The sequence below is a fragment of the Triturus cristatus genome, chromosome 9 (genome assembly GCF_964204655.1).
Source record: "Triturus cristatus chromosome 9, aTriCri1.1, whole genome shotgun sequence".
NCBI classification, from domain to species: domain Eukaryota; kingdom Metazoa; phylum Chordata; class Amphibia; order Caudata; family Salamandridae; genus Triturus; species Triturus cristatus.
This window is the reverse complement of record NC_140592.1, coordinates 1,010,630,520-1,010,657,110: the sequence shown is the minus strand read 5'-3', so window position 1 is coordinate 1,010,657,110 and position 26,591 is coordinate 1,010,630,520. Positions and strand designations below refer to the sequence as shown.

Genomic DNA, 26,591 nt, shown 5'->3' with positions numbered 1-26,591 from the left:
TTATAATGCCCTGTGGGAAGAAAATTAAAAATTTAAGGCCCTTCACAGTTATGGACCAAACTATAAAAGTGGTGGACAAATTCTGTTATCTGGGTATCACTTAACAGTGGGGGGATGTGGACACCTGAAATGATTAATGTAAGAGCCAAAATGGCCAAGTGTTCTTTTGGCATATTTAGGTTTGCATCCAAGTTAGGCTCAAGACGGATACCAGACATGTTGTACCTATATCGCCATAAATGTGTTGCTCTGGCCCTATATGGCTCAGGAGTGTGGGGCCATTGTAATAACAACATGCTCCAGGTTGAGGAAAACAAATTTGTCAAAAAACTCCTGTGTTTACCATCTTCTGCCTCAACAAAGCTGATCCATCAGGAGGTTGGTCTAGAACATCTATCTGACTTGATCAGATTAAGACCCCTGTTAGTATGGAGATCTATATGGGCTAAGGAACAGACTGGTTTTACAAGAAAGATTATTTTAGATTGTCTTCACATGGACAAATGTTCCCGCATCCCCTGGCTTAACTATATTATCCGAACATTTAATGATGTTTTTAATCTCACGGTGCGTGATAACCCTTCTTGTGTTTTAGATATCCCGAAGAGTGAGATTAAACATGAATTTTTGAGGGTTAGCATGGTGAAGCGTAACGCAGCTACTGCTCAGTTCTCCTCACAATTTTTTTACGACAGATACACTAAGGAAGAAATGGGGCTTTCAGGATACCTTAAATTGGTTACTATCCGATCCCACCAATATGTATTGACAAGATTACGGATGGGGATTGTTCATTTGCTTGTTGCGTATCCTGTAATGAAGACCTACACTACTGCCCCCTGTCCGTGTGATGGGACCACAAAGCAAAGTACGGAGCATTTTTTATTGTTATGCCCTCTTTATCTCTACCTTCGAAAAGTATATCTGAAACCGCTTTTCAAAAAATATAATGTATCCACTATTGTATCGGCCATGGGGCTTTTATTTGGACTTAATTCACAGGACATCTGTTTTTTTACTGCTGTATATATTTTAAAATCGATACGCTTGAGGAAAAGCACCCTTTTTTGATATGTGATTAACTTTAAACCTGCTGTACCCTCATGTTTTATTACTTATGTATGTACTTTTATGATTATTAATCAATGATCGAATAAAGTTTTTGAATTGAATTGATATACTGTTATATAGGCCTAATCAGTGGGATTTTTTTTAACTGTAAGAGACTGGTTCACTGAAAGCACAAATTGTTAAACAGCTCAAGGAATGAGGCGCCTCGAGGAAAGGTACACAAGTATATCCTACTTGTTTTTATTTCTAACTATTATCACCCTTTACAGATTAGCATATCTGAAAGGCAGCATGCTGGCATAATTTAGTAAACCAATGAAAACTCTTCATTATTAGACTGGTAAGAGTGAGCGTAGTTCGCGGAGTTTTGCTACGTGGAACGCCACGAAGTTACAAAAAAACTCAGCGAAGTTCCGCGAGTGGCAGAGTGCAGTGCAAACTGCAGTTTGTGTTGGTATTCCTGCTGCTCGGGTAGAAATACTACCTGAGCGGCAGCTCGCGCTAGCGACCTTACCATTCGTGATCTCGAACTTACTGATTGCGAGTGGGGAAAAAACTCCTCCACACATCGCGAAGCGGAGTTTTTAGCACTCTGCAGAAAACTACGCTAACGGAGCGAAGTTCACTGTCCAGGCAAGACACTATAATAAGCAAGGTTCTAGGAAGAGGGGTGCAATTGCTTTCCTATTGTGACCTTTGATACAAAGTTTTGTCTTTTATCTCCTCATTTCTTTGTGGGCTGTCCCAAAGTGATGCTAGTGTCTTAGGCGGGGATCTTGCAGGGGCAGATCAGTGTTACTGGCAAAGGGGATGTGCAGAATGGAAAGGGTCGTTCCATATGGAGGGATCACCATGAAGTAGTAGAGATTTGCCAAAGGGCTCAGAGTGAGAATTGGTAAGATTTGGATTTTGGCGGGGGGGGGGGGGGATTTGGAGAAGAGAGGAAGTGAGTCTGGTGGTTTTAATGTGGAACTGGGCCCATCTCTCCCATAAAGAAAATGTTAAGAGTATGAAGGAAGGAAGGCACAAAGAGGTGGCGTTTTGTAGTGTGGTTATTTCTGCGACTGAACTTAAGTCATTTGTAAGGGTCTGAAGTTGGGAAGGTGTAAATGCTAGACCTAGAACACTTCTAGAGAGTGAACAGTACCCAAACAACTGCTTGATTTCCTTTTGGATGTATTAGTGTAGTGATGGGGGGGGGGGGTGTGTGTGCGTGCGTGTGCATGTGCGAAGCAGCGTAAAGGTATGCCTAGTTGAGTGTGTGCACAGTGGAGATGTATGTAGCATCTGCTGTTAGGATGCGTGTGGAAGTCTGTGCGCTTGAAGAAGTTACAAATGTGGCATCCAGACCAGACATTTTTTGATAATGGAAGGTGCACCAGGAAAAGAGTCCAGACGCTAGTACGGAAGTCCTTTAAGTTTCTTTTATTCTTTATAGTAAAACATGCAGTCTGACTTCAGCCAACACGTTTCTTTCCTTACAAAAGAACTTCTTCAGGGCTGAAACAATTGACACAGGACAGCACATAAATATCCATAAATACATATATATAACACTTATACAAAAAACTACGGTACATATATAAATACAAGGAACAACAAGCACATGACAAAAAAGATATATGAAAATATATGTGTACAACTTATACTAAGATAAGGTCCTTATAAAACAACACTATAATAGGCAAGACAACATAAAATACAAAATGACAACCAAACACTAATGTAAAAAACAAATATACACAACCAATATAAAAACACCACAACATGTACCAGCCTTCAAAAATACAATATTAAACAGACAACAAAAATTTTATTTTATATATACACATATGTACATTTATTCGTTAAAAGTTTTTAAAACAGAGCAATAGATATAGAAAGAGAGTAGAAGAATGGTAAAAAAAAAAGAGTCACCATGAGGACACACATGTCAGGCCTAATTAGGACCACATTCCATATAAACATCGTACCTATATTCAAAAGAAGGGGGAGTATCACTCGCCGTGCACAAACATAGAAATAGTAATTGGAAAGAAAGTGGGGAAGCATACGGTAAAGACGAGTACAAGCCCGCAACATAAGTAAACTATTCAAGATAAGAAGAGGAGCAAAGAAACAAAGGGGAGGCCTGAAAAAATGGCAAACGAATGAGAATCAAAAATTCTCACCTATATCAGTAATGCGAAAGAGTCATTCTGAGGTCAAATCGCAAAAATATGTCAAGAGAGTCCCAACTGGAAACCCCACAATAAGGGTTCCAGTATATAGATACCAGCCTCAGAGGTCTGAAAATAAGAACACCAGAGGCCACGTTGTTAATTTATTTAATGAGTTTTATATAGCGCTGGCTAGACCCGTGGGTATCAGAGCACTTTACATAAGGTTTCACATTATGACATAGTTATAACAGTTACAGGTTACATCAATTATACGAAACACATTAAAGGAGCATAGACTAAGGAAAAATAGGGCGGTAAGGGGGAAGGGTGTAGGGGGAACGAGGGAGATAATGGCAGGAGAGACTAAGGAAAGTCTGTCCAATGACCGGCTGGGTAGCTGACGGCCGTGGAGGGGATCCACAATCCATTACCCCTATAGCTATCGAGGTAGCTCCACCAGGCAACGGTCAAAAAGCTAGGTCTCACCAGTCGAGGGCAGGATCGAATTTAATATGAATGTCAGTACTAAGCCTCCCTAACCGCTCAAGAATATCACAAGGGAAGCAGGGAAAGTATACCCCCAGTCGTTAAGTAAAAAGGAGTCCTAGTGCCAACGCGCAAGTCTGTGTGTTAAATAAGCGGAATTTTATCTAACGTACCAAGAATCCACATTGGCATCATGATGACAATGCATTCGCCTGGATAGAAAGTTGATGGCGAGCTGGAACCACAATATCTCGCATAGCAATAAACATAAATCACGGCATAAAGTGCACCCGAGTGTGGTTAACAAACTTATACCACCCCCCCCCCGGCGCTAAGCCACGCGTTCGCCTGGACATGGCGTAAAGTGCAACCGAGTGTGGTTAACAAACTTATACCCCCCTCCCCGGCGCTAAGCCACGCTGTTTGGCCACGCGTTCGCCTTGACATAAGGCTAACGGCGAGTTAAAGCCACCATATCCTACATAGCTGTACGCATGCCAGTGGTAGGACCAGAATCAAAAACAAGGGGACACATAATAAAGTTAGTTAACAAAGCGGGGTGCAACAGAAAGGCAACACTCAACTTCCCTGGAAGATCTTGAAAACGTAGATGGCGGGTACGCCTGGCAAAAGTGTAGACTGGACACCACCACAGGTTTGATATTTAAAACCTCGTGGCAGTGTGGCGTCCCAACGGATATACGTCACAAGTGGGTACGAGTCCCGAAACTCTGCTCCGTTAGAGGTGCCATTTTGGAATGGCAAATCACCTTACAAGATACCCGTGGTGCGCCGTCTATGCGAAGATAAAGGAATAATAAATGGGAATAGCGATCGAAAGAATAAATGATAAATCCGGCACCAATCTAGCTCCAGCAATGTTTGAAAAAGGGGGGGGGAACTATATGGTATCCTAGCGTGCCATGATGACTGGTTTAAACACACCAATACTTTTGCCGGTCCGGGGGTGCCATCTTAAAATGGCAAGTAACCAAATATAAGGCACATACGTATAATAGCTACTCACTGTAATGACAAAGGGGTAACCATAAGCACACATCAGTATAAAGGCATTCCTCCAGTGGGAACTATAGTGGTCAGACAAAAGTGATGTCGGCGTAAAGGTGTAAGCCGCCAAACCAGTATGACAAGAGCCTACAATAACGCACATAACACACGCCTAAGTTGTATATAAACGTGTACAGGATAGGACGTCCCTATTGCGAAGGTTCTGGATGTACATTGGAGCAGTCAGAGCTCCCGGCATAGCGGGAGCCTCCAATAATAGAACTCACGCCAGGGTTGCGTGTGAACAAATAGAGATCGAAAGTAGTCACCATAAACAGCCAGGATGTAAAAAGAAGAGGAATTTGCTCCCCTAAGATGTAATAGTATCTGTGCTCAAAGGTATGGACAACAGGGATAAAATATCCCTACTAACCCACACCAGCGTACGTACATAGAAGCCATCCATGCATTACAGTGGTAACAAAAAATCACGTCCGCGTAATGTCTTTAGGAAAAAATTATAAATATAATATCTCCAGAGCGCACCCCAAAGAGTACATTTCCGATTATCTAATCACTGTCATACGGACTATAAGACAGCAAAGTATGATAAACATGAATAGTCAAGCCCCACATTCCAAAAGAATAAGTAATAAAAGGTCATCAAAAAAGAGAAAAGAAAAACCATAATGACAGAAATACAACAACTCAAATAGAAAGGGATGGAATTGCCACCAGAAATTGCATCCAGTTAAATTACATGTATGGGCCCCTAATCAATTTATCTCTGTTCATGTAAGGAGAATTGGAACCTAATGACTTCATAGGAAATAATGCATTTCCCTGTCAGAATTATGACCATGTGTAATTGTCCGCAAGCGATAAATCCACTTGGATTTCGCTCGTCTGAGTAATAGCTCCCTATTACCTCCTCATCGAGACATGGTCAATCCCGTGGAACCAAAATGTGGCATCTCCATTGTGTTCTGTGATGTAATGTTCTGTGATTGGATAGCTAGTGTCCCTACTTAACAGTGCTCTACGATGTTGCTGAATGCGGATTTTTAGACAGCGTGTAGTGCTTCCCACATACATTATTCCGCATTTACAACCCAGGACATACACTACATGGGTGGTATTGCAGTTAATGAACTGATTGATAGTATACGCTCTTGGGCTGTTGTAGGATAAGTTCTTGGTTCTATTATTCCCCATGGGGCAGATGCTGCAACGTCCACAGGTAAAAAAAAACGTTTGGTTTACTTGACAACCAGGTCCTACTGGTTTACGGTGTTGTCACATAATTTGGACATAATTGTTTTCTCAAGGATACCCCCCTCTTATATGTAATAGCGGGCATATCAATAATACAATCTTTAAGGCCAGGGATATCGGTAAGTAAATGCCTTAAATATCTTGTCACTATGTGTGGTATATTGTGTGCTAAATCTGGTCTTGTCTCTGTTATTTGACTGCCCCCGGGGTATTGTCTTATCCCGAAGTGAGAGTTCCCTATCAGTTGATAGTATCCTGGTTTCTGCTCTATCCAAAACCTTGTTGTTTTTTTTTTTAACCTGTTGAGGTTGCAGCATCTGCAACTTCCACAGGTAAAAAAAAAAAAGAGGAAAAGAGTCCAGACGCTAGTACTCAAGTCCTTTAAGTTTCTTTTATTCTTTATAGTAAAACATGCAGTCAGATATCAGCCAATGCGTTTCGTTCCTTATAAAAGAACGTCTTCAGGGCTGAAACAATTGACACAGGACAGCACATAAATATCCACAAATACATATATAACACTTATACAAAAAACTAAGGTACATATATAAATACAAGTAACAACGAGCACATGACATAAAAGATAGATGAAGATATTTGTGTACAGCTTATACTAAGATAAGGTCCTTATAAAACAACACTATAATAGGCAAGACAACATAAAATCCCAAATGACAACCAAACACTAATGTGAAAAACAAATATACACAACCAATATAAAAACACCACAACGTGTACCAGCCTGCAAAAACACAATATTAAACAGAAAACAAAAACGTTATTTTATATATACACATGTACATTTATTCCTTAAGTTTTTAAAAGAGAGCAATAGATATAGAGTCGCCATGAGGACACACGTCAGGCCTAATTAGGACCACATTTCATATAAACATCGTACCTATATTCAAAAGAGGGGGGGGGGGAGAGAGTATCACTAGTCGTGCACAAACATAAAAATAGTAATTGGAAAGAAAGTGGGGAAGCATACGGTAACAAAGAAGAATACAAGCCCACAACATGAGTAAACCATTCAAGATAGGAAGAGGAGCAAAGATACAAAGGGGAGGCCTGAAAAAATGGCAAACGAATGAGAATCAAAAATGCTCACCTATATCAGTGATGCGAAAGAGTCATTCCGAGGTCAAATCACAAAAATATGTCAAGAGTCCCAACTGGAAACCACACAATAAGGGTTCCAGTATATCAATTCCAGCCTCAAAGGTCTGAAAATAAGAACACCAGAGGCTACGTTGTTAATTTAATATGAATAATGTCAGTACTAAGCCTCCCTAACAGTTCCAGAATATCAAAAGGGAAGCAGGAAAAGTATAGCCCCAGTCGTTAAGTAAAAAGGAGTCATAGTGCCAACGCGCAAGTCTGTGTTAAATAAGCAGAATTTTCTCGAACATACCAAGAATCCACATTGGCATCATGACAATGCGTTCGCCTTGATAGAAAGTTGACGGCGCGCAGGGACCACAATATCCCACATAGCTATAAACATAAATCGTGGCATAAACTGCAACCGAGTCTGGTTAACAAACTTATACCACCCCCCGGCGCTAAGCCTCGCTGTATGCCCACGCGTTCCTGGAGATAAGGCTAATTGTGCTTTAAAACCACCATATCCCACATAGCTGTATGCATGCCAGTGGTAGGACCAAAAACAAGGGGACACATAATAAAGTAAAAGAGAGTTAAGCGGGGCGCAACAGAAAGGCAACACTCCACTTGCCTGGAGGATCTTGAAAACGTAGATGGCAGGTACGCCTGGCAAAAGTGTAGACTGGACGCCACCACAGGTTTGAAATTTAAAACCTTGCGGCAGTGTGGCATCCCAACGGATATACGTCACAAGTGGGTATGAGTCCCGAAACTCTGCTCCATTAGAGGTGCCATTTTGGAATGGCAAATCACCTCACAAAATACCCGTGGGGCGGAGTATGAGAAGATAAAGGAATAATAAATGGAAATAGGGATCAAAAGAATTAATAATAAATGATAAATCTGGTGCCAATCTAGTTCCAGCAATGTCGGAAAAAGGGGGCGGGGGGAACTATGTGGTATCCTAGCGTGCCATGATGACTGGTTTAAATACACCAATACCTAGGCCGGTCCGGGGGTACCATCTTAGAATGGCAAGCAACCAAATATAAGGCACATATGTAAAATAGCTACTCACTGTAATGACAAAGGGGTAACTAGAAGCACACATCAGTATAAAGGCATTCCACCAGTGGGAACTATAGCGGTCAGACAAAAGTGATATTGGCGTAAAGGCATAAGCCGCCAAACTGGTATGACAAGAGCCTACAATAACGCACATAACACACGCCTAAGTTATATATAAACGTGTAAAGGATAGGACGCGTCCCTATTATGAAGGTTCTGGATGTACACTGGAGCGGTCAGAGCTCCCGGCATAGCGGGAGCGTACGGTAATAGAACTCACGCCAGAGTTGCGTGTTAACAAGTAGGAGATCGAAAGTCCCTTTCCCTTATCAAAAAAATTGTCTGGATTCCAGTGGAGCCCAACTGCGGCGGACTTCGGAAGCGTTATGCCCAGGACACTTATATTTAATTAACAGGGATTGAGGTACTGAACCAAGGGTGAGCCGCGGTTCTGGAGTTTGTAATGTACAAATGTGAGAGGTCTGGGTTAAGCTCAGGGTTGGAGACGCTAACACTGGTAGACGGCAAGAGGAAAGGGCATTATTGGTCATTATAAGAAGCAGCCACTGATGAGCATTGTGAGGTGATTGCACTGTAAGGAGCCATCACTGGTGTGTAATGTCAAGTGCTAGCACCGGTGAACAAAATAAGGAGCTGCCATTTGTGCGTAGACAGCTGGGCAGTGAGGGTTTTGCATTACTTGGCAGAGGGAGGAGCAGCTAGTATTAGTTGGTAGTGTGAGGCGCACACTCTTGATGGGTAGCTAGGGAACTGGCACCTCTCACCATTGTGAAGAGATTACGTTTCTGGTCAGTGTGAGCAACTTGCCCTGATGACAGTGTAAGAGGTTTACATTAGAGAACTGTCTGAGGAGCAGGACCTGGTGGTCAGTGTGAGCAGCTGACACCTGCTGGGAGAATGAAGAGCAGGCACAAGTATTTGTAAACCAGACTAGAGAGGACACTGCAACCAGTCAAACCTGCACAGTCCTAGCATCGCTCTGATAAGAAAGTGAGAACATCAGCTTTCCAGGCGAAGTGTACACTAATGTCTTTCTAAACCTTTGTGCCGCAGGTTTAAGGTGGATCTCTCGCCCTATCCAACCATCACCAGGCTCAACAAAGCACTTCTGGAGCTGGAGGCTTTCAAGCAGACCCATCCCTCCCGGCAGCCTGACACCCCACCAGAGATGCGGGCCTAGCAGCATTGGTGCATCTTACAAGTCAAGCCTTGACTTCCAGCTTCTTCTCTTCATTGCAGAATCCAACCTGTGAATCTCATTTCAGCTCAGAATCAGGTGTGCCTCTTCAGCGCAATCCCTGAACCCAGTCTTCAGCACTAGTGCCAACTCAAAACTTGCTTTGCTAGCGTAGCGCCATGTCTTCATCAGAGACTCTGGGGTATTGGAACGTAGAGCAGAGGAAAGAGAATGTCTTTCTTAAGAAGACCCCTCACTCACCAACCTGGTCGGTGACATGCTTCATCATCGGGGTCCCACCTGGACAGCCGAGTGCCATCCAGGTGTGCTGCGACACCGGACTACAGTGGAGCTGGTTTTTGTGTGACGGTGAAAAGAGAATTTAGGTTAAAAATTGGCCAAATTGAACCCAATCCAAATCATTTATTCTAGGGCACTTTGGACAATGCTAAAAGAATTTTTTGGATGCCATGAAAGGTTAAATTGACCTATGGTATCTTGTAGTGAGTTAAAAGTGAAAAAAAGGTCTACATGTTTCAACCATCAGTTGCTATTGCCGGGTTTTCGTCAGGACCAATGAAAGTGACCCGGGGGGTGTACACTCGCTAAGGTGTACCCTGCCCTTGGTCACTTGAAAACCTAACCAGCTACTCACGGTTAGGACTACCTTCCTTTAAGTCGTCGAAAGGGAAAGATCTGTGAAAATAAAACATATAAACACAGAACAAACATATAGTACATGTAATCGTCATTTGCAGAATCAATGCTCATTGTGGTTGCCAATTAAAATAGTGTGCGTGAGACGGTCATACAGCACTCAGTGAACCACCTTGTTAGTGAGGACGTGGACTCACATGATCTTACGCATATCATTATTAGCGATCAGGAGCCATACACATGAAATACATACCCACTATGTTAAAATCAAATCAGTGGGCGTCAGTATACTCTATCTGCGCTATCGATTTTAACTTTGATTTCGTTTAGGCGGCACGCTCACCACATTGAGTGAGATTGTGTAATTACCCACCACTTTATTTTGATGCATGTGGGTTCATTTTAACCAGGGACTTCAGGAGATTTCCCATTGTATCTCTAGGTTACACTGGTACACTTTTACTCTCGTTAAAGTATACTGACGCCCACTGATTTGATTTTAACATAGTGGGTATGTATTTCATGTGTATGGCTCCTGATCGCTAATAATGATATGCGTAAGATCGTGTGAGTCCACGTCCTCACTAACAAGGAGGTTCACTGAGTGCCGTATGACCATCTCACGCACACTATTTTAATTGGCAACCACAATGAGCATTGATTCTGCAAATGACGATTACATGTACTATATGTTTGTTCTTTGTTTATATGTTTAATTTTCACAGATCTTTCCCTTTCGACGACTTAAAGGAAGGTAGTCCTAACCGTGAGTAGCTGGTTAGGTTTTCAAGTGACCAAGGGCAGGGTACACCTTAGCGAGTGTACACCCCCCGGGTCACGTTCATTGGTCCTGACGAAAACCCGGCAATAGCAACTGATGGTTGAAACATGTAGACCTTTTTTTCACTTTTAACTCACTACAAGATACCATAGGTTAATTTAACCTTTCATGGCATCCAAAAAGTTCTTTTAGCATTGTCCAAATTGCCCTAGAATAAATGATTTGGATTGGGTTCAATTTGGCCAATTGTTAACCTAAATTCTCTTTTCACCTTCACACAAAAACCAGCTCCACTGTAGTCAGGTGTCGCAGCACACCTGGATGGCACTCGGCTGTCCAGGTGGGACCCGGATGATGAAACATGTCACCGACCAGGTTGGTGAGTGAGGGGTCTTCTTAAGAAAGACATTCTCTTTCCTCTGCTCTACGTTCCAATACCCCATAGACAGTTTTTTGTCGATTGGGAGTACTCCTTTGCTTTGTTTGATCTTGTACTGATTAGGGGACTAGGAGTACCCCCTCCAATGGTTTTCCATTGTGAGAATCCCTTTCTCTCCATTTTTGTTTTGTATTCATCAGAGACTTCCCTGTAAGCTTAGAGCCAGCCTGTCATCTTAGAACTCATTCTACCCATCTGCAGCACTTCGGCATCCTCACATGACTAGCAGCATCTTGGATTACAAATTAGAAGTCAAGTGGCATCCACCCAGAGTTACAACCAGCCACTTTATCACACTCCCCTACTTGTGGGTCAAGCACTATCTGAGCAGCCCACTATGATCATTCCGAAGAGGCAATTAGTGGACAAACTCAACGCCTTGCAGCAAGATGCCGAACATCTCCCTACTATGTAGTTGAAAAATTCAACATTTCTGCACTCTCTGATAATTGCTCAGCCTCTATAAGATATATACTTTTTTCAAGTGTTATAGTAGTGCAGTCCCTATGGAAATAGCAGGGAGTTCTGGGTATCGCATTTGCTAGTCTTGAAGATAAAGAGTAGTCTCGGCCTGGATATAATGCTGAAGTAGCTGCATTTTTTTTCTGGTCATTTATGGATGCAGCAATGCAAGCAACCACAATTCTACATGGAATATAAGAGAGTTCAGCATATCTTAAATGGATTGAATTAATAACCAAAATAGTCCAGGTACCTGTTTTTTTTGCGGGGGTGAAGGAGGCCATACACAGCACTGAGAGCGGCCTCTTCATTTACAGAATATTTTTTGCAATAATCTGTAGACACTTCGTGCGAATATTGTGTTTCACACTGCTAAATGCCATACACCATTCAGTTAACAGCTTTCCATTGTAATAAACGTCTGTCCTTTTTTTCATTATACACAGTGCTTAGACAGCATTCAGAAGGTTCCCTTTAAGGCAGTTTGGGTTAGTGGTGCTTCAAAGTGACACTGTTGTAAATATTACAATGGACATTGTTGATTTTTCTCATCAGGTAGGCCACTGGTACCGAAAGAAAATGCATGAAATGGGCAACAAAGTCGGAAGAGACAGGAAATTAGTACTCCTCCCAAGAAGCAGAAAGGAAGTAGGTGTAGTATGTCACAAAACAGGAAGCATGCTCATATCAATATGCAGAGTCCTACTACACATCACACTGTTAGCAAGAAATATGGTAAAATGCTTCAGGTTCATAACGATGACGTTGCTTGAAGTCTCCTGGATCATATCACAGGAAAGGCGTACGCCAACTTTAAAACCGGTGGGTGCCATGAAGCCCCATGTAATGAAGGTGACTTTCCACCAGTCCTGGTTTTGCAGACAACACTTTGTATCTTTTGACTTGTAGATAAATCTTTATAATAAACCAGCTGACTGACCCAGATCTCATACTGCGAAATCCCTTTGCAAAATGGGTGACCAGCGACAAGTGATCAGTTTTAACCTTACTAACACACAACGCACTAGTAACAATAACCGTGTGCGTCAAACCACATGGCAGTTTCTGGAGTTCCCCTGATGAAAACGTAAAAGGTGCTAGCCTCTCTTAAGAACTGTATCTCTGCAAATAATCAAAGTGAACTATTACCAAAATCAGATTATGTGACCAAAAGGACATGGCTAACTGATAAAGTGTCACTTAATCCATTTATTGGTTTTTCTAAATAAAACAAGAACATTTCTGAACAACGTACTTGGGTGAAATCCGCAAATCAAATGCTCCTTAACAGTAAAAACCAGAAAGAAGTGCCTTATTAGTGGCTACCGTGAATAAGTCCAAAAAAGCGGATAAAGATTTGCTTCAACCTGCCAACCCTCTCTTCATTATGTTGATATTTTGAAAGAAGATTTGTAATTTTTTTAGTCTGGTGATGGCAAAATAAATATGATCTGCTGTAAATACGGAGGTGTCTCTTTTCTGCATTAATGTACATAAGTGTCATAAAGATGTTTTTGCACGTGAACGTTGTCGTCCCTTCAAGTAGATTTGTCTTTGGCCCCAGACCTTGCAGGTATACGAGCCAGTCCTGCAGGTGTCCCACGGACCCCTTTCTTAGCTGATCCACATGGAAGAGCCTATTTTGGGACGTACAAGCAGTCTTGCAAGAGCCAAGACAGAGACTTCCGCAGGCCTCACCCACACATACATGAACGAGATATATCGATTGTGTATTACAGGTATCATTATAGAGTACCCTACCACTGAACATGTGTATCAAAATGATAGCAAAGATTGATTACATTAGCAATAGTGATTATAACGAACGTATACAGAGAGAAAAACAACCTTAATGTGTGTGTGTGTGTGTGTGTGTGTATATATATATATACATATATATACACACACACACACACACACACCTATACACACACATTTATACAAATTTATATTGGGAAGTGTTTCATAGCCCTCGATTATGCTGGCTATATCTGGGGGTAAATACCAGACATTCTTGAAGCCTCAGCTCGCTGGATGCTTTCAGTTCTCGCTTTCTTCAGTTGTACAAGGAGTTTCACTGTTTCCATCATTTCACACATGGTGTACGAGGTGGTGTTTTAGATCGTAGTGAGATTAAGGACCTGAGAAATTTTCAGCGAGGGTATTGTGTACAGATACAACTGTATTAGCAGTAACTGCTCAGGCCCTATATTTTGTATACATGAAGTGAAGGCACATTATCGTAAATAACAGATAGCGACAAAATGCACATATATGGTGCCACAACTTATTAGCCACACGTGTGGCCGTGGAAGCAAAATTAATGTCAGAGGTTACGTAGTCCTCTCATACTAGAAATATGTAGGCACCACTATAGAGTATGTCAGACTCCATGCCATAATCACAGCAGGCAGTAGAAACTGTGAACCTTGTTAACTGTTCATGAAAGAGCTTAATAACCATTTCAAATCGGGAGGTGGTACCAATCATGGTACAAAAAGCTAGGCAGGACGGATGCGCACCCTATGGAGATGTCAAATCTGAAGGGAAGGTTGACACTTTTGAGTCAGTAACATCAAACGTTGAAAGCATCACTACTGATGGTCTACATTTGATGGCAGGCATCTTTGTTGAGGATGCAGATGGTGTGCTCACCTTTTTCTTGGGTACACTAGATTACTTTCCCATAGCCTCCAGGGCTACATATATAACCACACCTCTGCAGAGAAGGAGAAAACAGCAGCTATCCTGTGGCTATCCATACTTGGAGAAGTTAGGAGGAAAAAAATAAGAAATGCCAGATGACGCTCCGGGATTATGAGGTGCTTACGCCATTTCTACCCCCTGTATACACAGCATACTACATTGGTGATGGTTTTTATACCCTAATTCATTGCTGTTGCAGAGAATGTGAATTAGAACCCTCATGAAAATACAGATACTAGCAGAGTTGCCAAAACAATATAAAAACACCCAACGTTGTGGCTAGTGCATGAGAATTCTGGCTGACATTCATGCTCTGGTCTAATGCTTTGTAAAATTGTACTAACACATTGGTACAGCCCTTGCGGCTGATCCGCTGGCTTATCACTGGGAAAGATCCTTGAGATAAGCATGGCTCATAGGCGTGTAGATGGTCCTCCCCTTCCTCGTGGAAGCAGTTAGTGAATCGCATATTTGTCACCAATATTATTTCGCTAAACGCAACTTAGGAAAGCGCAGTCTGTATGAAAACATTGTATTCAACCAATTTTATCATAACTACAATTTGAACTCTACACACCTGGGAGCTGTGCCCTCTCTCTAGACATTTTCTGTAAGATGGTCCCAGACACAGACTATACTCTATAAGAATGTATGTGGAGATTTACATAACTCGAGAGATCAGTGAAGAAATGTTGGGTAAGTCTCCATCTTTACGAAGGACTTGCAATGTCACTTCTTTAAATTCGTTTAGTGATCTGTACTCCTTTTTCTGTAACTGGTTTTGCCAAATCTGAACTACCAATATCTTTCTGAATAATACAACCTGCTTTTTGTTACCTAGTTTTTGGTTGTTCATGCTTATTTGCACGCCATTTTCTGTAACACACTCAGGCCCCCTGTGCCTGGAGCTTGACCCGCTAAATCAAGAACTTAATTAAAAGTAAAATACAGTGGCCACACCAAACATTGTCAGCTACAGAGGCTTTCAAGTGAAAGGCAGTAGGGTAGTTAGTGGAGCAGTATCCCCTTCATTATGTGAGAATGATTGAGCTAACAAGTAAACCTCTCCCCGGAGATGGGGTAGTAGGAGGAGGAACAAATCCCCACAGGAGACGATAAAAAGGTGCAGACTGCAAGAGCTAGCAAGGACGAATATGATGTCTATAGTGATCAGGCTTGACATTACAAGAGGAGGGAACTGTGTTGAGGCATAAAACCCACAAATGGGGTGAGTGAGAAGATCAGTTGCAGGCCAGCAACAGAAGGCAGTCGGAGGGTACCCTCGCCGGGGCACTGGTGAGCCACCGGCAGCACATTGAAGATCAGGACGTTGCAATGCAGCGCATCCATCAAGGTACCTTTGGATTTACTCCGCTAGTTCCCATGCAGATGCTGGACAATCAAGACTGCAATGAAACGCTGAACACAGGAGAGTGGTCGGGCAATAGTTTATGGCAGCAGACGGTCAAGTTCTCACAGATGCTGGAGAGTACCTCTGCATCTTGGTAGGAAACCACAGCAGGGCGTTATCTTGTGTATGGTCAAGTCACCATCTAAGTATGAAGACGAGCAGGTGCAATACAAAGACTAAACCTGCCTTACTTTCCTCCAAGAACTTGTATTCACCACTTTTCCTCTCAAGGTGCTACACAAACTATTTCAAAAGAAATTAGAGTAAAATATTCCAAGGTTGCTACTTATGGGTGTCCTGTGTTTTTTATTATGTATAGAGCAGTTTTGCAACTTTTGTGGAATTAACAAAAATCTTGTAAAATGCACTTGGAAATTAAGAGAAGTCAGATATCTAGTACATTTCCTTCTGCACATTTACCCAAGTTTGACAGAAATGTGCATTTGTCTATAAAATGTTTTGAAAAGATCCTTCCTCTATGACCCATGAACAAAATGGAGGGCGTTTGGGGAACCTTTCGATGCCCATTTGCACACTTTCTCGTACCTTCTTTGGACTACTTGCAAGTGTGTAAGTGCACTGCTGTTCTTGAATACCCAGAATTACAACTTCGTGGGCATTTACGCAATTTCCAGGTGCCAACATCCTGTCCCACTCCTAACCCTGAATATACAACAATGGAAAGTCCATAATACTGGTAGGTATTACACCCCTGTAAGTATAATTTACAGATGTAAACGTCCACGAATCCTCATTCTGTGAACCAGAATAAGTGATTTACGCTTACCATTTCATTTTTTGCACAATTACGTAACACATTGGTGTGCAAAATGGGGGCGAATCAACCCTGCATAATAAAATCTACTTTTTTTCAAGCAGTTTTATCATCTTTCTCTCGGTAGAACCAACCTAAAACTTTTTTTGTTAGTAAAACAGAGGGTAAAATTACACACTACAGTAGTAACGAGAACAACCATTTCCTTCATTGGTGTCTTAATGTCTACACATGGTACCAGAGGACGTAAACCATTGGGGCGGTGCATCATGAAGTTCTCCGTATAATTGAGATCTTCCAATCCTAAATACACCCGGCACAAAGACTCATGCATTTGATAGAAATGGCACCAACTCATGCCCAGATTAGCCTTTACGATAGAGGCGTTGACACGATCCATTTACACCCACACCGGAATAGCTCCATTAGACTGAGCTGAATCTTCACGAATATTTTTCAATTTTGTGGACTAACAGCATTTTTAGTAAATGGCCTTTCACTGCTTCGAAAATATATTACAGGAAGTATATTTAATTTCTTCTTTTATTTTACGTATTCAACAGGATGCACAGAAATACGCATTCTTGTAGCCAACTCGCTTTTTCAATGACACTCAGATTTATTTAAAGTAAATCAGGCAGAAAGAGTAAAAGGCAAAAATATTACCAAATCAGTTACATTGAAATGACAGTAGCCCATAAAAATGTTTTCCATTTAAAATAGTCATCTTATTCTCACTGCCCCTCACTCTATGACCAATCTTACAAATATTATTCCGCTGGCCACCTCAACTCCTTTCACAACATATTAATGGAATAAGGAATACAAGAGAACCTCTGTAAGAGGCGGCCACAGCATCAAGACTAGAGATAGGGCGGCCTATAAAAAAACAGTACTTCTTGACTGACTATTTAAAGGCTAGTTTTCATACTCCTTGATTTTTTTTGTTCTTCAGTTTTGCATCCACCATTTAACCTCAAAAAACAGTGAGGTGGCTAGCACAAAGCGCAAACTATTCGGCTTTTGCAGATAAAACAGTAGTGGCCAATGATAGTATAGAGTTCTCGTTACAGTGAGCTATGAAGTGTCAAGTTGGCACTATCTGCAGCCAGAAGCAAGCTTGTCCTTCCCAATCCTTCTGGCCACAGATGAGATGCATCATTTTAAGTGCTACTGAAACCCCCCTCACCTTCAGGAGCTCCTGTCCTAAAACTATGGAGACCCAAACACGTTACAAATGCAGCGCTTCATGAATGCATCGACAGTGAGGAAACTCTTGTCCTGCCAATGGTGGGGTTTTTTTAATGTTATTTCTTTTCATGCAGAGATGCTGCTCGCAACTCTCATTCGCCACAGGACCAAGCTCCCTGGAATTCATTAGATCTGCATCCTAAGGTGAGCGATGGACACTGTGCTGCTTTGTATTACTGGGACCGGTGACCTCTCCCGCCGTCTGTCTTAAGGATGGACTCTGCCCTGTGGTTTTGGACACCCCGCCCCCACTGTAAATTTCAGGACCACTGCCCTCGTTGCCACTCACACAATTTCCTCCTCATTACTATATTTTCCAGTTATGACCTTTTGACCCTCACTCTTAGAAAGTGATTTGTTTTACTTTTCAAGTCAGTCAGTTCAGCAGGGGTTTCAAATGGTTGTCCCTGCAAGAACGAGACGTGATTGATTGTGACCCTCAGTGAACCTGGCTGGTGTCTTCGTTCAAGTCTAGTTGGATCCTGGTAGTGTCCTTGTAAAATGTCCCTTGCCGGTCCGATCCCCCGAAGACCAACACGTTACAGAGGCCAGTCCGATCCAGTCGCTCTTGGTTGGATTCAGTTAGACGGGCACTTGAGAGATTGACCATAGCATGCCCGGCCCGTGGAACTCCATTCAAGGACGCAGAGGTGATGCTGCTCCAGGTGGCGGTATCTGCATTGAGTAGAAACCGAGAGGAGTTCAAAAACCAAAAGTAATGCAGAGCCTCATTTTTCACGCTTCCTTAATTCTGAAATTTTCTGGAAGCCACTAACATTTTTCTGGTGGATACACCTTTATCCTAAAAATGTTGCAAGATTTACTGCAAACTCCACCTTCTTCCTTTGGCGTCAGTGCTGTTGACCATCCTACAAATACACCCATCTAAAATAAATCTGCTCAATACACACACACAAAAAAAAAAAAAAAAAAAAGAACACTTGTTCCTATGGGATTACTCCTACGCTTCTGGAAGAGGAGTGTGCCTAAAAATAATTATGACTAGTCATAAAGGAGAACTGACATTTATGCATCCAAACTTATCGAATAGAAAATGTAATGCTCTATACAATAATGTAGAACAAGTGTATTTGCAAAACTATTTGTTCCTCCACAACCCTTTTATTACATAATTAAAAATATAGGTCTTTCCGCCTCACTTGCATACTCGAAACTTGCTTAACGGAATTACATCAGAGTCCGTTTTCAGGATGCTAGAATACCTGCAATCGTTATAAAAAATATCAAGCCCTTGTATATTGTGAGACGACCCCTTTTTGCAGGTACAGCAGCGTGAAATCCCCACAAATCTGAACTTGCATAATTTCGGTCTTTGTAAATCCCTTTCCAGTGCAACATTCTGCCAGTCTGGAGTCTGATCCAGGACTGGAATTTTGCCATAGGATATGAATGTACTGGTCATATAATGCATGAACCTCACATAAACATCATAACTCATCAGGAACCCTTAATTGAGTACTCCCCTCAGCTCGTGGGAGGGATTTTGCTAGTAACAAACTATGATTGCTGGGCTCATGACATTAATTGGATTTGTTTGTTTGTCCAGGGGGTTTTATAATGCTAACATGTCACTTTGTCACTTCAGAGCGCTCACAGGTGTTAAACATGAAGAAATGCTAAAACAAAGCGACACCCTGCCTGAGAGCAGAATAGACATTGTGCATAAAAGAGTATGCAGTGGAGGTAAAGGGGCTGATTTATTAAACGTTCCCGCAGCGCAGAAAGCCACCTTGGTGCTACTGTTGCAGACAGGGTTGTATTTATGCAGGACAGTACACCTTCCTGCACAAAAACAGTCCTCGGAGGAGTTTTCCTCTCTCTAAGTGTGCTGCAGAATGCAGCAAACACAGGAAAAAACTAGGAGAAAAATATATTTCTCCTAATTACGTCTCCCTGGAGAAGCGTAGCATTTGACGCATTCCTGGGTTTACCGGTAATGGTAAATCTGGGAATGCGCCAACCTCCATGGGTCGATGCATTGGAACACCCACGCTCCCTGGGGCAGAGGAACGCAACGCAGTGATTTGCGCTGCATTGCCTTACTGCGGATTTATCAAGCCATGCAGGGCCACGCAAGGTGGCCTTGTGTGGCTTGATAATTAGACTTCGGTTTTGCGTCGCCATTGTGCCTCCTTGCGTGAAGCAAGGGTGATGCAAAACCATCAAAAATATGCCGCAAAGTCCTCTGCTGATAGCTGCCAAAACACTCCAGGTGACCCGGGATCCGCTCTAAATGCCAAATTGTACATGTAAATAAAACTGCTTGGAATTACGGTCACGTTCAGACGAGGTGAACTTTGGTCTTCTCTGAGTGCAAATACTCTGACCTGGAGCCTGCTCAGTGCTCAAGTACTCCAAGCAACCCTTGGGGCTTGGCTGTTGCCAACTGAGGAGTGAGCTCACTTTAGGCAGGAGTTGAGCTGTTCAGAGTTTTTCTTTTTATATCTACTCTCCCTGTGCTTGCACTTTCAAGTCAGAACTAGGAAAAACATTGACAAAGCCATAGTGTATACTTGTAATACACAAAAATGGCCGGAGGTCGGCGCCCTTATTCCATGCATGTGAGGAACTACATTAAACAGTACATAGCCCAACCATAGAGTAAATTGACCAGCGTGACAATCCGCGATTTGTCATGACTCGATAGCCGTGTATGGACGCCATTCACCAGACTTTTATTCAGTACTGCTTCTATTATTTCTCAAAATATTTCTAGACAAAGAATCCGTCATGAGGGTTGCAACCTCGAGTTTATCTTGATACGAAGGTTAGGGTGTTCTTTTAGATTACAACAGTAGGCAAAGCGCTCCAATTCCATTTGAATATGCTACACCTGCACTTTCATTTGCAACTCCTAGACTGCAGGCAGACAAATGAGTTAATTTGCGTCTGGCTTACTGCAGTTCGGCGAATGCCCGTCGCCCACTGTCCTTCACGCCTCTTCTCCAGACATATAAACAGACAGGACTATAAAGAGATTGAGAAACTGAAGTACTGCGGCTGAGAGACATCGAAAGGGAGATGTTGGCACCACAGCCAGATTTGCAGCCAGGCAGACCCGCCCATAGGATGAAGGCTGACTTCAGCGCCTAGGAGCCGGTTTCACCATCCCAAACTTTACTGGCAGCCACCCCTAAAATATTCAAACTCCACCCGACAGTGAAGCTTGAATGTCTTCAGCACGAGCAGGCATGCTATACAAGGGCGCAGCCAGAAAATGTAAATCTCCCCTACTTGAAAAAAGAAGCATACCTATATTCATACAGCATGTGAACGGGCAAACCAACACCGCCCCCCTCCCCCTTCGAGGTGCTCCCTTCACCCTTCTATTCATCCATCCTTTCTATCTCCGGTCCATTAATTTCCATCTATTCATTCATCCATCTGTCCATCACGTCACATATTCAGCCATCTATCCAACCATACTTTCTTCCATCCACCCATCCTTTCACACATTCATTTATAGATCCTTAATTTCAACAGTCTACCTATCAAAATGTTTGTTAATAATCCTTCCATCCATCCTTTCATTGTCCATCCGTTCATTGGCCCTTTGCCATTATTTCACTCATCTGCCTTTCGCCTAGCAATCCTTGCACTCTTACAATCATCCTTTCACCCTTCCATTTTTTAGGTCTCAGCCTAGGCAGCACATGCTCTGTCTCGAGAGATGCTGTATACAGTATAGTGAGGGAAGCTCTGCCCACTTTCCGGCTTTCTTTTTAACTGGCCGAAATTGTAAATGCCGCATTCCGATTGGTGTTCGGCAAGTTAGTCCCGCCTCCTGACGGCCAGGGCATCATTTTTGTCCCTCCATGGCTATCAGCCCCATTACTTTCAAAACAGTTCTGTTCCCCTGCCTCCGCCCCCGTTCCCTCCCGCAGTCTGTCACTTCTCTGCCCACCACAAACCCACCCCACTCCCGTTCCTGCCTTCTTGCACGACCACAGTTTTGTTTACAATGCAATAGGGCTCGCATAATTTGTAAATGCTTGTCTTCTCCTCTGATTGGCTGAGTGGATTTGCACTCTTTTTTTGCCTGACCTGTCCAGTGTCTTGTTCAAGTCGTGATTCACACGGCTCTGTTACCCGGAAGCGGAAGCATGGCGGCTGTAATGCAAATGTGCATCCTGCTTTACCGAGGGCAGGCAGGACCTTGCGGTGCTCTCCATTACCAGGAACTCAATAGCGGCTGCACTCAGGGCGCGCTCTCTGCCACCTGGACTGCTCGGGGCCCGCAACCGTACCAGGAGTTTGTGCTCAAGTTTCTGCAGACGCATGCACCTGAGCAGGGCAGGGTCTGAGGTCCGAGAGGCACCCAGGCATCGTATACCGCTGGCTGACGGACAGCCACTACCGCCGCCGTTCATCGGTGTACCTCCTGTAACGTCACAGGGCCGGACTGAAACTTTAGGGAAAGTTGAAGTGTGAGCAATGAGCATCCAGGGCGACCCCGGAGCTGGGAGGAGCTGCAGCTTTGCCAGGGCAGGGCATGCTGACCCCGAATTCTACCGAGGTTCAGCTCCACTGGTCCTCTCTCTGCTCACTGTCCTCTCTAGCGTGTGAGGAGCTACTGCCCTCCCGGTGCAGCGCATCCTAACGCTTCCACCTTCCCTGACCCTCTCTCTGGGCACTATCTTAACCCATGTAACTACCCGGTTCAGCTCCTCTGGTCCCCTCCCTACTCACAGTCCTCACTGTACCTACCTGATTCAGCATCAGCAGTACTCTGCCTACTCACCATCCTCCTAACTCATTGTACCTACCCCGGCTCACCTCCTCTGCTGATCTCCCTACGCAAACACTTGCATCTACTTCGGTTCAGCTCGCGCCAGCGCCTTTAGTCCTGCGAGGAGCTGCTGCCGCACTCGTACAGGACATCCCGACTCCAGCAAGTAGAGGGGTCTGATCCCCTGCTCTTTTCCCGACATCTTGAGAAGCTGTGCCCTCTTTGAGAGGACAGTGCGTGTAACCCCTGCCTGCAGCTACTTCCGCTCATGCCGTGCTGGCTCCTGTGGTCCAGACTCCATCATGCGAGGAGCTGCTGCCATCCTAAGTCCTAAACCAACCGGGGTCAGATCCTCAGGTCCGCTCCCCCTAGGAGGACGGGGCTTCTAACCCCTGTATGACTTCTGCTCAGTCTTGTGACAGTTCCCGTTGTGCTCCCCGCCAGGTGAAGAGCTACTTCCACCCTCGTACAGGACACCCTAACACCTGTCCCTACCTGGGTCAGATCCCCTGCTCCTTTCCCAACCACTTCAGGAGCTGCACTCACCCTAGGAGGCCAGGGCATAAAACCCCTACAGCTACTTGCGTTCAGCTCGAGCCAGCTCCTCGTGACTGGAGTGGTCTTTATATGGACTAGGTTGGGATTGTTAATAAAAATCCCGTCCAAGGCATGCCCTGCTTGATGTGTTGGTTCACGAACAATTTGGTCTAGACCAAATGCTGAGAGGGTTTGTAGGAGTGGGGCGGTGTCAGAATCTGACTTTGTCTCCAAGTGGTAATTAAAATCTCCCAGGACTGTAAAATTGGTTTCTAGAATAAAGTTTTCCAGAATACCCGCTATTTCTTGAGGAAAATCTTTCCTGGGGTTTGGAGGTCTATAGAGTAACGTACCCTTGAAGGATGTTTGTTTAGTACTCTATTGAAAATGTGATTGTTTCTCCAAAAGAGGATATAGATGTTTGACAGCTGGCTGTTAAATCTTCTCTTACAATGATTGCTGCCCCTCCGCCTCGCTTGTTTTTTCTATCGCACCTATAGATGTTAAAACCTTTTGGTAGTGCCGCCTGTATATCTATGTCACAAGTAGCGTCAGCCCATGTTGCAGTAAGAAAGGCTATCGATGGTCTATAGGCCTCCATAAATATGTTGAATTCACTGCTGTGTTTTATTAGAGATCTAGTATTTAATAATACGCATGACAGCTTATTTTTGTCTTTGCCATTTGTACTGGATTTCCATCTCTTTTAAGAGTCCTTCCCCGGAAATGCAATAAAAAGATTTCTGCGCCTGAGTCTGGGAGAGTTTCGAAGTTTAGACCCGTGCCCACAATGGCTTCAAACAGCAAACAAATAATCAATGTGGAGGGAAAAAGAAGCTGTGGTCCAGTCGGCTTCCTTATCACTTATGCAAAAAAATCAAAGGGGGAGTGGACCACTTGTCCTGTATATCCAGGGTCTTTTACGCTCTTGGTTCCTTCATAAAAGAACCCTCATAACTATACACAGGTATGGCAGCGGCATGAACTGGGTTACCGCTTATGTGTAATAGTACAGCATCATCATTGGGTCTTTTTTTGTGTGTATGCTGACCTCCACCCGGAGGAAGACCATCTGGTTAGAGAGTAGCGTCCAGACATGAAGGTTCAAGAGGTGTGAGAAGGTCCATGTCAAGTGAGTTAAAATCTCTGGATCATTGTATCAAAAGCAATTTTATTCTGGAGATCTTGATCAGAGAAAAGTAAAAGAAAAATTCAAGTGCGGAGGAAGACCGAGTTACTGGTCTACCGTACTAAAAAGATTAAAGGTCAAAGGTCGACATGTTTCAGCCTACTGTCGTAATCTATAGGCTTTCATCAGGACCAATGCAAGGAGGGCGCATTATGGCTCCTTATCTAGTGAGAATCTCCCACTAATTTAATTAGAGAGGTCAGTTCGTTTATCTGTACCTAATTAGAAGAGAGAAAACAGTAGTTTTTCTAGATAGTTTGAGGGAGCAAATAATCATGAAATTCTGTCCCATGAATTAATTTGGAGCTACTACCTTAATTTAAAAAGAAGTGAAGGTTAAAATGAATTAGACTATTTTGGTGAATATCGAGCGAAAAATTGGGGCGGCTAGGTGAAGAGGAAAAGATTGTGATTGTGATAGGTCTTGGCGCGAGTGCTTTTAAGTGCAAAACTGCTGGCTGTTCGAATAATATTGGTGAAAAAATATATCATTGATTGTTAGTTGAATTTGTGGTTGATTCGTAATGGCGAGTATATCTCAAAATAGGTTGAATACAAGAAATTTATGATATACGCTTAAAGTCATTGGTGAAAATCGTCGGCAATGTGTGTCTCAGCAGGACAGGCATTAATGTGGATTTCGACAATATCTAAAAACAGAGTAACGTCTATTATGGTGATTACGGAAAGGGAGAGGGAGATATTGGCAAAGTGAATCAAGGAAACATATACCGTTAATGGTTATCATACAATTATTTACCTCAAGTATAGAAAGTTCCGTATTCTGGAGGTGCCCGGGGGCGTGAGAGAACCGTATTTCTAAGGTTCGGAGGGAGGCATAAGAAAAGGGGATGGTTAGAAACATTTTTACTTGGTGTATCTCGGCGTTCTGGTCGTGTCCGCCATTGGCGCTTACCGGTGTCTCCTCGTGCGATGACTTGTTCTGCCTCTGCCCGCTGCGCCTCCGATTGGATGTGCTGGTGGCGTCTTGCCGTTTTGAAGCGGGAGGAGAATAAAGATGGAAGAGAGACTGGTTTATCATGTGTATTCTCTTGGTTGTGGTTGGCATTCATGGTGGTTGGCAATCTCGCGATCAGAAGGAGGATTAGGATAGAAGAGAGACTTAAGTACATTCTCTTAGCGGTGGTTGGCATTCACAATGGTTGGCAAACTCGCGATCGGTGTACGGCTTTTCGGGTCATTGTCTGTGAAGTGTTCCGATAAATGTATGCCCATGATTTGTTGCTTCGGGCTGGTGTAGATTCTGGTAAAGGACAGAACAACAAGGGGGGGGGGGGTTATTTACAGTTATTGGTTGGTCTCTAGATATCAAAAAAAAGGGGGGGGGTTGTTGATGAAAATGTCATAAAAAGAGAGCGCAACAGGAATTGTCTGATCTTCAAAAAAGGCTCAAAGGGTACAGTTCAGATTATGCCAGTGTGTGCCAAGGAATATTATCATTGAGGCCCTGGTGATCCGTGCCCAGACGGTGAATCCAGCGTTGTTCTTTCTCAAACAAAGTGCGTTCAGCAGTATGATTAACGGATTTCAAACTCTCCAAAACTACCCATTTTAGGTCATTGGCGTTGTGATTATTCTCTACGTAGTGCCGGCTCATTTTAGTGGTTAACCTCTTGCAGTTCACATTGCTTTTGTGTTCCGTGATTCTTTGTTTTATTTTGCGGCAGGTCATGCCTATGTACCTGAGATTGCAAGGACAGGTTATCATGTAAATCACATGTGTAGTATTGCAATTGGTGTGTTGGCGTAATGCCCAAGAAAAGTTGGGGAGAAGTTGTATGGTTTTGGTAACCTTTGTCGTATTGCATACTGAGCATGTGCCGCAGGGGTAGTGTCCTGTGATTGGTTCAAGATTCCATGCTGCTGTGATAGTTTCCTTTTTGGTATATGGCGCTGGTCTGGTATGTACTAAGAAATCCTTGAGGTTTCTCGTTCTTTTATTAGCAAACCTTGGTTTTGGCCATTGTAAGGAGTCAGAGGTAAGGATCCTCCAATTTCTGTTGACAATCTTTTTTACTGTGTTGGATATCGTGTTATAAGTCGTAACACATGTCAAGAGATTCTCAGGTTCTATTCGTATGGAAGCTTGTAGGAGGTTCTCTCTCGGTTGATGACGTGCTCTTTTCTGGCACTTGTTGATTATTTTCATCGGGTAATGTCTTTTGACAAGTTTCTCCCTTAGATCTTTCGCTTGAGTTTTGTAAGTTTCAAGATCGCTGCAGTTTCTTTTTAGTCTG

General features: G+C 43.2%; 2 protein-coding genes across 16 annotated transcripts in view; one reads left to right on the top strand and one right to left on the bottom strand.

Moving 5' to 3' along the window:
* The window catches only part of GSTZ1 (glutathione S-transferase zeta 1), a 74,266-nt gene extending 61,091 nt beyond the window's left edge, over window positions 1–13,175 (top strand). For 2 of the 6 annotated variants that reach the window (XM_085626675.1, XM_085626673.1), the window contains exons 9-10: window positions 9,252–9,643; window positions 11,189–13,175. In XM_085626675.1, the coding sequence (XP_085482801.1) occupies window positions 9,252–9,378 (127 nt within the window). In that variant the 3' untranslated portion in view covers window positions 9,379–9,643; window positions 11,189–13,175. The remainder of the gene's footprint in view (window positions 1–9,251; window positions 9,644–11,188) is intronic. The other 4 variants (XM_085626678.1, XM_085626677.1, XM_085626676.1 and 1 more) reach the window with 2 other exon arrangements.
* Window positions 13,176–17,213: 4,038 nt separating this feature from the next.
* Window positions 17,214–26,591, bottom strand: part of LOC146799211 (uncharacterized) — a 144,191-nt gene continuing 134,813 nt past the window's right edge. For 8 of the 10 annotated variants that reach the window (XM_085626665.1, XM_085626668.1, XM_085626661.1 and 5 more), the window contains one exon: window positions 17,214–18,532. In XM_085626665.1, coding sequence (XP_085482791.1) covers window positions 18,297–18,532 — 236 coding nt within the window. In that variant the 3' untranslated portion in view covers window positions 17,214–18,296. The remainder of the gene's footprint in view (window positions 18,533–26,591) is intronic. The other 2 variants (XM_085626666.1, XM_085626669.1) reach the window with 2 other exon arrangements.